A 14,495-nucleotide genomic window follows, 5' to 3' on the forward strand; every position below is an offset into this window, starting at 1 on the left:
TGGAAAAAGTGGACACTTGGCCTGAAAAGTTGAGCAGACTATATGAACGCTGCTGGAACTACAGTGGGAATAGACAGGAGGGAAGAGTAGTAAGAAACTAGAGGAAAATCTCAGCTCCCTTTCAGAAGCAGAGACTGACTGGCCTTAAGTAACTGAGAATCAATCTCTGGAAAATGGTTGATGCTTGTTATTGCATCATGTGCAAAAAATGTTTGCAGCTATTTAAATACAGAAACGCTATTATTGGTCTATAAATCCACTAACAGGCAGTTCAGGATAGTCGCTTATTTACTCCAAGTCACATTCAGATAAGTAGAACTTGCATTATCTCAAAATGAGGGTCAAATCTACCACATAAGCTCACTCTAGCATGTTACATGCTTTCACAACACTGAAGTGTTACAGTGCCTGCTCTGCTGATACAGCAGCTAAATCTATTCAGCCTAGCTGACTGTTTTTATTATAGAAATGACTGTCAAGTGTGACTTTAATTTATATTACCACGTACGAGGAACTTTTGTAAAATTAGGAGTATTGTCAAATGAGAAAAAGAACCACTGTGTTGGGACCTGTCTTTTATGGCTTTATAATTATGCTATGAGATAGCAATCTAGGATTATGAACAAGCCAGTTTGCAGGAGTGATGGTGGGAAATAACTATTGAACAAGAACATCAGTGGCAGGGTTCAAGAGATTATAAATAAGAAAGGTGTGAAGATACCTTTGTGCCCTTTAATAGATTACTATCACTCTATTGTAACCAGCTGCATAAGCCTAGTTTAAAATCCAAGGAACAAGTAGATTTATTTAAAATAAAAAGCTTAAAAAAAATCAGTAGGTTTATTGTAGGTCTCAGAGGGCACAGTATGAATAAATGGAATGCCTACATCTCTATACAGAATAACCCATGATTTGAATTAAAAACAAGCAGCTATGCAACTGGATTTCAGTCATCATGATGTTTTCTTCTGTTTTTTCTTTTCATTCTCTTCCTTTTCTTTTTCAATTTCAGCAACATACTTCTCAATTTCTTCAGGACTTAAAATCTTTAAAAAAAACAAACAAACATAGGTGACCCTTAAGATACCAACAGACTTTACTGGAATGTGAAAGATCTACTTCTGATGAGAAAATTAAGTCAATACTGTAATATTGTGCAGGGGTGAGTGTCTGTCCGTAAGCAAACAAATACTCTGAACATGCTGAGCTGTTTTGGAAACTTCTTTTGCCTTCGTATTAGTTAGAAATACAATTCTGCATCTGCCCTGAATGGAGAGCTGCTGTAGCAGTCAATAGGAATTCTACATGGAGAGCAGTACAGAAACAAGCATCAGCGGAGTAGTGAAGGTGAACAATATCATTGAAACAACAACAGTTACCTTGAGTGGCTGATCTCTTCTCATCACGGCCAGCTCAATGTTTTTCCCACCTGATTGCACAACCTGAAGTAGTCAAAAAGTTGAAAGGTTTAGAATGAGAAATTCTATTCCATATATTAATTCTGATTAAGTCTCCCTAAGCGAGTCACTGATGGGAACTTTAAATTTCTCTTTCCGTTAGCTCAGAAAGCTGTGTATTTCATTACAAAGATTAGCACTGCAAAATAATAAGCCTCTTCAGTCTAATGAGCTCTACTCCAACTCAGTGCGTAGATTATATATGCTTCCACCAAGTCCAAAGCACTGGGAATTGCAGGGTTATTCACTTAGCTCAAGTTCTAAGTGCATACAACAGAACACAAGGAATAAACTAGTGCACATTGTTTAAGTGTGTTCAGAATGAATGTGTGCGCCAATATCCAAAGCTTAAGTCTGATTTTTAAAAAAATTATTCTTCACAAGGAAACTGGTAGATTATTACATATAGTCCTGGTAATAATCGGTTGTTCAAGAAGTGTTCTGTAGCTCAGTCCTACAGCCAGTATCTAGCGTCCTCAGACTATAATGGAAAATATCATTTTTGATAAATTCTAGAAGTCATGGCTGACTTATGGTGAATGAACTGGGTATACTTGAGAAACAGCAGCATTATATATATACACACACAAGCACACAGACAGAGGAAACTGTCAGCAGGTTGTTGAATCAGACTTACTTCAAGAAGAGCCTTGATGACAAGTTTAATGGTCAGATCATCTGTTTCAATGGCTTCATCAGTATAGTTTTTCTCCAGGAATTCACGCACAGACTTGGCTCCTCTCCCAATGGCATTAGCCTAGAATAATTGCAGAAAAGGGTAGAACAAGTTTGGGAGGATTTAATACTTTTTAAAGTACACTTCACCGAGAAAACACTAACAGAAAATGATGCAAATACCCAACAGACTGCATACCCTGTTGTGCATATAATGATCCCAAGACTGGATTAATAACCATTCAGAAGATCATTGCCACTCACCCACAATAAAAAACAAGTGAAGCCAAATCACTATAAAAAAAAGTGTTGAAAGGTACTTCAATGACACATAAGCACGTGTGCGTTTTCAGGAGAATGGGGTAAGATTTCCAAAGTAAAGTTTTATCCTATGTGCTGCTAGCCCTACTAAACTTTGGTCACTACTTTTAAGTCTCAACTCTAATACAGAGGGGAAGGGGTGGAAAATATGAAAATCAAGTGTTTTATACATATTAAAAAAGTGGGCATAAACATGTGGGCCAGTATGTAGTTGGTACTAAATTTTGTTATTTTACCGAAGTGTGATCATTTTTGCTGACATTATTAGGCAGAAGATAAAATCTTACAATTCACATAGTATCATAGAGATGAAAGACACCTATTAGATATGGGGTATTCAAACTTTTCTGCCCCTTGACCACATTTGAACAGACATTTTTCGGTCTAATGGACATTTTCGCTCCCATTCCCAGCTGGGCAGACCATCTCCATCCTATTTGTAGTCACCTAACATCCACACTAATATATTTGTTGCTGTCTTGGAACGTTTTTGCAGCTGGCAAGCTAGCACCATGTCAACAGACAGCTCTCCACTGGCTCTCAGACCACATAGTATAAGACGAGGGACAGCAACCTTTCAGAAGTGGTGTGCCAAGTCTTCAGTTATTCACTCTAATTTAAGGTTTTGCGTGCCAGTCATACATTTTAACGTTTTTAGAAGGGCTCTTTCTATAAGTCTATAATATATAACTAAAGTTTCATTTAAAATTAAATTAAAATGCAGAGCCCTCCCCCGCCCCCAGTGGCCAGGAACCGGGCAGTTTGAGTGCCACTGAAAATCAGTTCATGTGCTGCCTTTGGCACACGTGCCATAGGTTGCCTACCCCTGGTATAAGAACTACCAAGTCCATCTCCCAACAAGATATGATCTCCCCAGAGGATAAATTAGCTGCTGAATGACATTTCATTTAATCTCAGCCAGTAGAAAGAGTCAACTCACCTTCCAAGCATGGTAAGTGCCAGAAGGATCAGTCTGATAGAGCCTGGGAGTTCCATCGAAGTCAAATCCCACAATAAGGGCAGAGATCCCAAAAGGTCTGCGGCCATTACTTTGAGTATATCGCTGATGAGAATCAAGACAGAGTTTATTTCAGAAACTTCTCTACAACACATATGGATTTCTAAAAGTAGTAGTTGTACAAAAGTTACATAGAAAGTTTATCGTATTTCTTATTTGTTACTGGGACCTTTTCTCCCCTTGTTGTGGTTTCAAGATAATATTTCTTGTACTGCAGGTCACCCATAAACTAAAGCATGTAAGAGGATGGTTCCAAAATAACAGCCTTAGATACTTCTGAATTTACTACTACCACATTAAAAAAAAGTGAAATATTGTTGTTCTTGTTTCACATTAAGGCATTCAGAGGTATCTAGGAATGTAACCTTGTGTAAATTGATTAGCAGATGTGATGGTCACAGAAAGAATGCAAAAAAGCAGCTTTACCAAGCTGTACTGACATGAAGGCTTAGAAAACCCATTTAAAAAAACCCCAAAAGACATGGAAGTGAAGCTGAAACATGATAATTCTTACAGAACAGTAACTTTTGTGATAAGTCCAATAGCTGCCAAGATCCCAAGACTCTCAGAATTTAAATACTCTGATGAGAAGTAGGCTACTCCATAGCTGGTGTTGCTTCACAATGTTAAAGAGCACCCACATTCCAGCTCTGTCAGGATAGAGGCCCAATCCTGCATTCCTTGCCCAATTATTTTCGCAAGAATTTGGGCCACAGGAAATACAGAATCAGATCTGCTGCTTGTAAAACGAGTTTTTTAAATATCTGTGTGTCTGTCAGAATGAAAAATAATTACATGTGAGATTATTCCCTTGCAGTAAAACAAAAATCCAAAATAAACTTTCATGGAAAGAATGTAAACACGTTTTGCCTTTCCAATACATAACAGAGCTCACACTAAAGATGGACTATGCACAAACTGGACTCTTACTAAATAGTGGAGATCACTGAGATTAATGCATTAGTAAGAGATTAAATAAAAATGCATCATGGAAGGTACTACTTGTCCATTTTGATACTGTATTTAATTTTAAATTAATAAAAGTTCCAGTGTATTAAATGTATTTTATAAACATGTCTTAATAGGTTGCACTACAGTATTCTGCTAGTAAATCTTGGTAAGCTGGAGAAACCAATCTGTTTGTGTGAATTAAAGATGGCAGATCAGCATGTTTCTACTGTTAATACATAATAAGTGCAATAATGCTGTCCCAATGAGCATTAGTTAATCTTCTGGATTTGCCCATCTTTGGGAAAAACCAATGACATACCCTGTTTCTCCCCTTTGTCTGAAGCTACAGCAGTAGTATCCAACCAAGAGATTCTAATCTGTTATCCTGGCTTTTCACTAGTGTAACAGCAGAATTTGGACCAAAGTTAGGTTTTATTTACCCACTGATTCTCCGGCACCATATTTTTACAATGAATGGAGAAACACAGTACAGAGTTGTCTAATATACCTGTTTCAGGCTTGCAATGTAACGTGTGATGTATTCCACGGTGACAGGATCCTCCACAGTAAGTCTATGGCTTTGACACTCCACACGAGCCCTATTTATCACTATTCTGGCATCAGCTGTGAGCCCTGCAATGATAATATGATTCACTATGTGCTCAAATGTGTACTTGGCACCAGATAGATAAATAAGATAGACAGTCCCTGCTCAAAGGGGGCTCAGAATTAAATTTAGACAAGAAGGATGAGTAACAAAAAGGGGACATGGGTCACAATGACAAGATCATGTAGTTAGTTCGGCTTGTCATGAAGGTACAGTAATTTTTTATAAGTAGCTAAGATGTTAAACCAAATTTTAATTTCAGTTTTAATATTTCATGCTTGCAAATTAGAGACAAATGCTCAAACAAGTGTCCAGAATATTTGTTATCAGACAGTATCAGCAGACCAACTAGAAACAGTTTAGCAAAATGTCTATCCTCAAAAAGATTTCTGCTATATTGCTTATATACTGTACTGCCTCATAATGAGCACAGGTGACGGATCCATATTAATCTTGTCCAGTCCTCCTGGTTAGAGGTAAAGCTTGACGCTGCTGTTGCCATAATAGATATATAGGATTAAGAACTGTAAAAAAGTTAGTTTGCAAGAGTGACAGATGTGTCTAAATCTAAAGAGGAATACCTGGGCCTACTGATTTGGATATCTGTACAAAGAGTAATAATTTACAACTGTTTAGTATTTTAGAACAGTAGTGTTACTAACAACTTACATTGACAGTGAAAGGATTTTGACTTGTCATTTACTTATGCTGCTTATTTTTCATTACTCTCAGCTCGGACAATGAAAGTCAATTAAGTCACTTTCAAGTTCTTAGAGCTTCAATCATTGTAGGCAGTAATTCATTTAAAACTAGTCTTTCTTCTGATCGTTGGTTTTATAATAGCTTGTAAAATTTAACCTTGAAGTCAGATTCAAACGTAGAGAGTTCCTTTAATTTAGCCTTTTTCATATACATTGTCCATTTTATGGACGATCAAATAATTTTATCTGTATCTGTTTGTTCACCTCCCCTCAGCCACAATGCACACCTCTGCCAAAGCTGGAATTAAAACACAGGAATTCCCTGTTTTCAGCCTCATGTTTAATCCATTGCATCACACAAGCTCTGAACATAAGGACATTTTCCTCATTAAATTGCTGGTTCTACAGAATTACTCTTTAGGCATTCTTATTCAAAGGAAATAAGTAAAGACCTAAATACAATCCCTCCTCTTCTCCCTTCCACCAATTGTCCAAAGGAATTTTATTTTCACCGTGGTTCTCAAACTTTTCTACTGGTGCCCCCCTTTCACATAGCAAGCCTCTGAGTGCGACCCCCCTTATCAATTAAAATCACGTTTATATATTTAACACCATTATAAATGCTGGAGGCAAAGCAGGGTTTGAGGTGGAGGCTGACAGCTCGCGATCCCCCTTCCAATAACCTTGACACCTCCTAAGGGGTCACGACCCCCAGTTTGAGAACCCCTGTGATATCACAATGTTCCAATAATTAGCTTTTAATTCCAATGCCTGTTTTCAGGTTAACAGATGAGTATTTAATAGTCCAATTGTCAGACACTGCATACCTGCAAAAGCCATGCAGACATTGTCATCAAGGGCGCAGATCTTCCTCACAGTTCTTTCATCCTGAAGTTTTGCCATAGATTTCTTTTCCACACCAAGAACAACAATCTCTTTTCCTCGTACTCCAACCTTCAATGCATTCAAAATCAATGACAGTTAAGATACACCCAACAGACCTATACCAGGCATAGACTTTTCTTGAAATGAGTACAAAAGTATTAATTCCATCTGAAGCTTCAAATGGTTTGCTTCATGTTGTAGTCTGCAACAAGTTGGAAATTAACTTATGTAACACAGCAGAAAGTGGCCCATGTACCAGCAAGCGTGAGGCTTTATCATGAATATGCCACAGAATAATTCTCTGAGCATACATTAGTGTTTATAATGTAATTGTACTTTATACCTAATGTAGTTGCATCTTTATACTTAATTCCAAGCTGAATTAAGAACACTGTTGCTGCTGTAATTGAATACTTGTTATAGTAGTAAGTCAGAGCCAAATACAAGCTATTGCTCCTCAGGTCCAAAATATACTAAGATTGTTGCATAGTCTATGGTCCTTACCATAAATGCAGTCCATCCATACGTTGCTTCCTCTATATACTAAACTCTCAGGGTATGTCTACATCTACAATTTTGCAGCGCTGGTTGTTACAGCTGTATTAGTACAGCTGTATAGGGCCAGCGCTGCAGAGTGGCCACACTTACAGCAACCAGCGCTGCAAGTGGTGTTAGATGTGGCCACACTGCAGCGCTGTTGGGCGGCTTCAAGGGGGGTTCGGGGAACGCGAGAGCAAACCGCGGGGAAGCAGGTCTCCTTCCCCGGTTTGCTCCAGTGTTCCCCGAACCCCCGAGCAAGCAGGTCTCCTTCCCCGTGGTTTGCTCTCGCGTTCCCCGAACCCCCCTGCAAACCGTGGGGAAGGAGACCTGCTTGCTCGGGGGTTCGGGGAACGCGAGAGCAAACCGGGGAAGGAGACCTGCTTGCATGGGGGTTCGGGGAACGCGAGAGCAAACCGGGGAAGGAGACCTGCTTCCCCGCGGTTTGCTCTCGCGTTCCCCGAACCCCCCTGCAAACCGCGGGGAAGGAGACCTGCTTGCTCGGGGGTTCGGAGAACACCGGAGCAAACCGCGGGGAAGGAGACCTGCTTGATTACCAGAGAGGCTTCCTCAGGTATGCTGGGATACCTGCTTATTCCACGGAGGTCAAGAAAAGCGCTGGTAAGTGTCTACACTTGATTACCAGCGCTGGATCACCAGCGCTGGATCCTCTACACCCGAGACAAAACGGGAGTACGGCCAGCGCTGCAAACAGGGAGTTGCAGCGCTGGTGATGCCCTGCAGATGTGTACACCTCCTAAGTTGCAGCGCTGCAACTTTGTGATGTAGACAAGCCCCCAGATTATCCTATGCACTCCTTCTCCCACCTCCCCTTTCCCAACGTTAGGAAAAGGGGTTTGTTTGTTTTTTAAAGCCATATTCTCACCGCTTTTCACACAGGGGACTGGAAAATGTGGTTCTTTCTTGGCAATCTGATTTATGATGATCCAATAGATTTTCCAACTTTACCATATTACAGATTATCACATAATGAGAGCTACAGCCAAGATTACATTGGACACTTCCACATTCTCATTACTTTCTGAAATTCTCCTTTGGACTTGAAGTTTGTTATTCTCATCCCCAATGCAAATATTTTGTTACTGAGGAGTTAAAAAGAGATGCACAGTTTTTCAGCATTGTCTTTTTGCTAAACAATAACCCTGAACTTTATAAAGTGGTAATGTTTTGCAACCACTGTGCACTGGTGTAAACAACTATACAAGGTTCAGTGCTCTGGTGAATCAGGCCTTCAATTTTTTTGGTATTCCTGTCACCTAGAACCATTTCACACCCTTTCTCCCTCGCCCGCCCAGGGTAATACTGCCCAGTTAGTTTGATCTTGTAGAAAATTGTGTGTAGCCAAAAGGGCATGCAGCAACTGTCAGAACTCATTTCTCCACACACCATTTGCCTCAATGACTTGTAATGACCTGCTTACGTTTGTAGTAGTATCACTGCCAGATACAACTATTCAATAAAATATAAGCTCCCCAGTGTGTTTAAAATAAGTTTGTCATCAAATAATTTTTTAGATACAGGTTATGTACTTTACCAAAAAAGCCTTTATATATAATGTACCTGTAAAGTGCCAAACACACCTATGTCACTGTACAGGTTAGTATTATACACTCTGGCAAAATCAAACTCATTTGGGATTCATTTTTAAAAACAGTTTTAGAAAAATGTCTGTTTCATAATTTTCAGTTTGCAAACAGACACCACCATCAATTTGCATTTACACAGCACTTTGTGTTTTCAAGCAGCACAGACATTTAATCATTGTGAAGTGGGCATTATTCCCATCTTGCAACTGAGGAAATAGAGTCAGGGATGTTAAGTTGTGTGCCCAAGGCCCCATGGCAAGTGAGAAGCATGGAAAGAAGAATTCATCAGACCATGCTCTGAAGCGTCCCTAGCCTCTGTTTGCCAGAAGCTGGGAATGGGTGCCGAAGGATGGATCACTCAAGGATTACCTGCTCTGTTCATTCCCTCTGAAGCACTTGGCATTGGCCACTGTCCGAAGACAGGATACTGGGCTAGATGGACCTTTAGTCTGACCCAGTATGGCCATTCTTATGTTCTAGAAGATCTTCGCTCCCAACTCCCAAGAGCAATCTTCTAGTAACTTGCCATATACAATGGGCTCCTGCAGACTTTACGGTGGCAAACTCCTATCAGATGTCAGGAGTTTTATTATTATTGGAGCAAGGTTGGACTCTATGCTCTGGAGTGGACATATTTAACTGATTGGATAGTATATCATTTCAGTTACATTCAATTATCTTCCTAGGATGAGGAATCTTGTTTCTATTATATTTCGAACTCCAGCATTTTTTTTAAAGCTCTCTCTTTCAGACAGCCACAGCCAAAGGGGCTCTGCCTAGTGGGCTTTACTACACAGACCAACCCACACTACACACGCTATGGCAGGGTCAGACACCCCCAGTGATGCCAGCTCAGTCCAACTTAGGGTTGGGGAGGCGCAGAGTCTCAAGGGCCAAATAGCAGATGGGCCAGTGTCCCAGGGAAAGTGTCATGGTGCGGGGTCTTCCCAAGACAACGAGCTCTGCTCTGGCTCATGGGAGCTTCCTGTCCTGTCATACCCTGCCGCGGATGCTCTCACCACACACAACCACTGCTGGGCATCTACTCCCCACTACTGCCCCAATTACCCCCACACCTCCAGGCATCCACTCTCCACACTCCTGAGCTCCCTCAGACATCCCAACCCCCCCCCTCAGGCCCCCCACTACTGCCCTCATCCCCTGCCCCCCACCTCTCCCAGCCCCCCTCCCTCAGGCCCTCCACTACTGCCCCCATCCCCTGCCCCCCACCTCTCCCAGCCCCCCTCCCTCAGGCCCCCCACTACTGCCCCCAACCCCTGCCCCCCACCTCTCCCAGCTCCCCTCCCTCAGGCCTTCCACTACTGCCCCCATCCCTTGCCCCCCACCTCTCTCAGCCCCCCTCCCTCAGGCCCCCCACTACTGCCCCCATCCCCTGCCCCCCACCTCTCCCCGCCCCCCTCCCTCAGGCCTTCCACTACTGCCCCCATCCCCTGCCCCCCACCTCTCCCCGCCCCCCTCCCTCAGGCCCTCCACTACTGCCCCCATCCCCTGCCCCCCACCTCTCCCCGCCCCCCTCCCTCAGGCCCTCCACTACTGCCCCCATCCCCTGCCCCCCACCTCTCCCCGCCCCCCTCAGGCCCCCCACTACTGCCCCCCACCTCTCCCCGCCCCCCTCAGGCCCCCCACTACTGCCCCCAACCCCTGCCCCCCACCTCTCCCCGCCCCCCTCCCTCAGGCCTTCCACTACTGCCCCCATCCCCTGCCCCCCACCTCTCCCCGCCCCCCTCCCTCAGGCCCTCCACTACTGCCCCCCACCTCTCCCCGCCCCCCTCAGGCCCCCCACTACTGCCCCCCACCTCTCCCAGCCCCCCTCCCTCAGGCCCCCCACTACTGCCCCCAGCCCCTGCCCCCCACCTCTCCCAGCTCCCCTCTCCCTCCACACTGGCGCCCCCCACTACTGCCCCGGCCTCTTCTCCCTCAGGTTCCCCCATCTCTGCACACACACAGCCCCGCTCGAGCCCTGCCCGCGGGCACCCGCTCCTCGCTCGCCCCGCTGCCCTGGGCCCTAGGAGCGGCGGCCATTCCCAGGCGGCGCGGCGCGGCCCTCACTCACCGCGGTGGAGCCCTTCTTCACCGCCTCCTGCGCGTACTCCACCTGGAAGAGGTGACCGTCCGGCGAGAAGACGGTGATGGCCCGATCGTAGCTCATGACTCCGGCCCGCGAGCTGCACAGCCCGGAACCAGCAACCTCCGTCCCTCCCTCCCTCCCTCAAAACCGCACACTCATCCCCCGCCCTGCGCGCGCCGCTTCCGGAGCCGCGCCACTCACTCTGCACGCCGAAGGCGGCCCTTGCGCCAAATGAGTAGGCGGATCTTCATCCTGGCGTAGGGACTCGGCCGGAGGAACGCAGGCAACCCGACGTGCCGGGCAGCATATCTACGCCTTTGGCGTACCAAGTTGCTGTCTGCCTCCCATGCGCATTTGACGTAGGCACTTGCCTTTTCATAGTGGCTGTTTCCCCCACGCGCTTGGCGTACCCTGCTTCTTTTCCTACGCACTTGACGCACTTGGCCGCTCTTGGCAAAGGCAGAAAGATGCTGTTCGCCTGCGACAGGAAATCCAGCAGCAGGGACGCACCATGTGCAGATCAAAGGGGAGGAGGGGAAGAGGGGGGGACAACTCGGTTGACTTTACTCCTCCTCCCCAAATCTCAGCAGCTGGCTCCCCACCTTGCATTGGGATCAGAGGCATCAGGGCGAGAGTGGTGCATGCAGGCTCTTGGTGCAGTGCCCCTGGCTCATTGCAGGGCACAGATTGTACCATCTGCGCTGGCTCCCCTCCCCATGCACTGCGGAGAATCTTTGCACAGCAATAGCAGCCAGATAATAACAATATTATTAGAGCGTAGAAGCAATATATTATAGACACATTAAAAAACCCCACCATGTCGGTTGCCTTTGCTTCTGCTCGCCCGAGAGGCAAAGGGGAGGTCACCCAGCAAACTATCCAGAAGGTAAAAAAGCATGCTTTTATACAGACAAGAAATGTTATTTATATATTCCCGCTATGGTGCTGTGGCTGGGGAAGGAGGCTTAATTCTAAAGTGATCACGAAAACTAGTGAATTTGCAAGGGTTGGTAAGATGGACAGCTGGAGGGGGGGAGTAGGAGGAGGAGGTGGAACAAAGCAAAGGTGTTCAGATCCCTGCAAAAAGAGAGAGAGAAGGAAAGCAGCCAGAGGAGGATCTGCAGAATAGAAGATTCATTGCATATTCTCTTTTGTGCTTGAAAAGAAAAAAATGCCAGGGATAAATTCCAAGCAGGGATCTGCACATTTTGGATGGCATATCAGCTCTTAAAAAAAAATGTCTCAGTGAATTGACAAGTTTTTTTTTAAATGGTTGCAGGATTTTAATCTTTTAAAATATGGAGGGAGGTACTGAAGTGTGGCAATAAAGATGCTTATTGCCATCCTCCAAAGGTTTTTTATTAGGAATTGCAGTTGTTCATGTGTAACATTAATCAGGCAAAGGATTTTCTCTGCAGACTCAGCCTGGGTTTCGTCTAGAGGCCAAAAGCTGAGGGTACTGAGTTTGGAAGTTACCATGGGTATTTGTAAGAAAATAACAGAAGGGTGGGGAGATACATACTTGCCATCACTAACCCTCCACCCTCCTGGGGTCAGGTACCTGTGAGATAACTGTAAACAATGGAAGGGGTGTGGCGATGTCAATAAGGAACACGTCTGTGTCCTCGGTCTGGTTTACTTAAACAGTACCTGTAATTTCTAATTCCACTGTGTATTTTATGTCATGCTTTGCTTTGCTTTAGAAATTCTGGCTGGGCAGGAGTTTGTCTAGTCAGTGCAGTGGAACTAAGGAATAAAGGTCTGTGGCCCATTTGTAAATTATAATGGCGAACACACACACACGCACAAAAGGTGTCAGTGCTAAGAGAGTAATCAGTTGCTCATCAACATTTCTTCCAGAGCCAAGCCATCATCTGTTGCCAGTTTTATGTATTATAGGGGAATTCATCTCAGTGGAGAATATGATCAAAGTACAGGAGAATGAAAGCAGGACAAGCTACCTTAAAGAGAGTTAAGAGCCTGGTGTACATCGGTAAATACCAGGAGATTCTATCTGAAATTCATCCACTTGTGTCTTGGTCTTGCCGCACATGTGATATTGTGATCACACCCACTTACTTTTAAATGCTGAAATATTTAGGCACCAGTGGTTAAGGATGGAGTTTTATCCTTAACTCTGGATGTTTGTGTATTTAAGATATACTTTCACAATTCATAAAATGACTTTTGATTGATTTCCATGAAAAAGGACATTCAAAGAATTTTCATGATTCTCTCAATTTTCAAACCATTAATATTTTGGAACTGAAATCTGTTTTGTTGCAAATATAAAAAATACTCCCTCTATCAGCTACACTCAATGACTTGTTACTTTAGGATTGCTCACGTATGTTGAGCTGTTGAATTGTTCATGGAGCAATTTTCTTTTTCAAAATCTCTGAAGTTTTTGTCTGGAAACGAGCACATAAATAACTCAGTGGGTTTTATAATCACTGATCAGAAGTCAGGGTCAAAAGTAATTGTGCGACACTAATTTTGGGAATCTGCAACAGTGCTCTCTTTAGGAGCCAAAACTGTATACCAGTTAAATAAAAAAAAATCACAAAAAAGCATAATTTTTACTTGTGTTTAAAATACATAATCAACTAATTTTCATCAGACATGTTACTAACTCAATTTCAATGGCTCCTTCAAAACCTTTACTAAGCCAATACTACATTACTTACACAAAACTTTCCTTGAAGAAAGTGAGAGTTTTTGAACCACCAGGATTGCAGAATTGGGATTGTGTACTTAACATTAGCTCATGAGCAGGCCTGGGCATTGACGTTAACCCTATACGTACTCCCCTGCATCTGAGTTCAGAACTTTGTCCTTTTTTAACATAGTAACTGTCAGGACACCAGAACTATTCTCTATTCTTTTTGTAATGAGCAAAATAGGAGATACATACTTGCCCTCACTAACCCGCCACTCTCATTATCCTATCCAAAGAGCCCTTTTATTTGTGCAGCAACCTTTTGTAGTACCACCAGAGTGCCAGTACTGGTTTTGAACACACATCCATAGGTGAGACTTGATCTCTAAGCCTACTTTCCTAGATGTGAGTTTGCTATCAGCTGAGACATTTATTAGTGATACTTTAAAAGGTTTTCTAGCATCTTATAAAATAAATAATGTTTTTCAACAAAGTTACCCTCTGCATTCTGCTCTGCAGAGCTTTGTTTTCTATTTTCCACCAATTCTGCACTGGGAATTTCCATTGACATCATGAATGCAGAACATGAAACAAAGAGCTTCACTGTGAATCGGACAGGAGTATTTTGCTTATATAGATTCTGTGCCAAATCTGGGTTCCCATGTGTGTGTAAGTACAAACTGAAAAACATAAAGAAGAAATGTGGATCACCATGACTCTGACTCCTGCCATGACTCTGACTGCTCCCATTACCTTCTGGGAGGTAGGTACACCCTGAAGGTCTGCCACATCAGGATACAACAGAACCTCCATTCCTCAGACCCTTCATGACAAGAGTCACAGAGGGATGTTGTGAACCCTAGCAGGCAGGGTATGTGGTCTGCAAGTACACCGCCATGCCTGGTAATGACACACCCCTATGACACACCCTTTCTGTCTGCACAAATACGGAAGCAAGAGAAATCTTGAGCTGTGTGTGGGGTTGCTG

The 14,495-nt window shown here is 43.6% G+C and overlaps 2 protein-coding genes across 2 annotated transcripts in view; one reads left to right on the plus strand and one right to left on the minus strand.

Moving 5' to 3' along the window:
• Positions 1 to 823: 823 nt before the first annotated feature.
• PSMA7 (proteasome 20S subunit alpha 7) lies at positions 824 to 10,996 on the minus strand. Its single transcript, XM_050917823.1, has 7 exons — positions 10,834 to 10,996; positions 6,558 to 6,684; positions 4,931 to 5,055; positions 3,394 to 3,516; positions 2,095 to 2,214; positions 1,380 to 1,442; positions 824 to 1,046 (listed from the first exon to the last, which is right to left on the minus strand). Exons 1-7 carry the CDS (start codon positions 10,927 to 10,929, stop codon positions 954 to 956), a joined length of 747 nt encoding a protein of 248 aa, XP_050773780.1. The 5' UTR covers positions 10,930 to 10,996; the 3' UTR covers positions 824 to 953.
• Positions 10,997 to 11,402: 406 nt separating this feature from the next.
• Positions 11,403 to 14,495, plus strand: part of SS18L1 (SS18L1 subunit of BAF chromatin remodeling complex) — a 29,689-nt gene continuing 26,596 nt past the window's right edge. The window contains exon 1 of the mRNA XM_050917805.1: positions 11,403 to 11,734. Coding sequence (XP_050773762.1) covers positions 11,666 to 11,734 — 69 coding nt within the window. The 5' untranslated portion in view covers positions 11,403 to 11,665. The remainder of the gene's footprint in view (positions 11,735 to 14,495) is intronic.

Source organism: Gopherus flavomarginatus, chromosome 11 (assembly GCF_025201925.1).
Source record: "Gopherus flavomarginatus isolate rGopFla2 chromosome 11, rGopFla2.mat.asm, whole genome shotgun sequence".
NCBI classification, from domain to species: Eukaryota; Metazoa; Chordata; order Testudines; family Testudinidae; genus Gopherus; species Gopherus flavomarginatus.

Bases quoted from the DNA above. Each gene is read 5' to 3' on its own strand.
- PSMA7 (XM_050917823.1), bottom strand. From the start codon at position 10,929: ATGAGCTACGATCGGGCCATCACCGTCTTCTCGCCGGACGGTCACCTC. The intron at 5,056-6,557 runs GTATGCAGTGTC...TTATCATTGCAG, and splicing joins TGTCTGCATGGCTTTTGCAG to GGCTCACAGCTGATGCCAGA. The intron at 1,443-2,094 runs GTAAGTCTGATT...TGACTACTTCAG, and splicing joins TCATCAAGGCTCTTCTTGAA to GTTGTGCAATCAGGTGGGAA.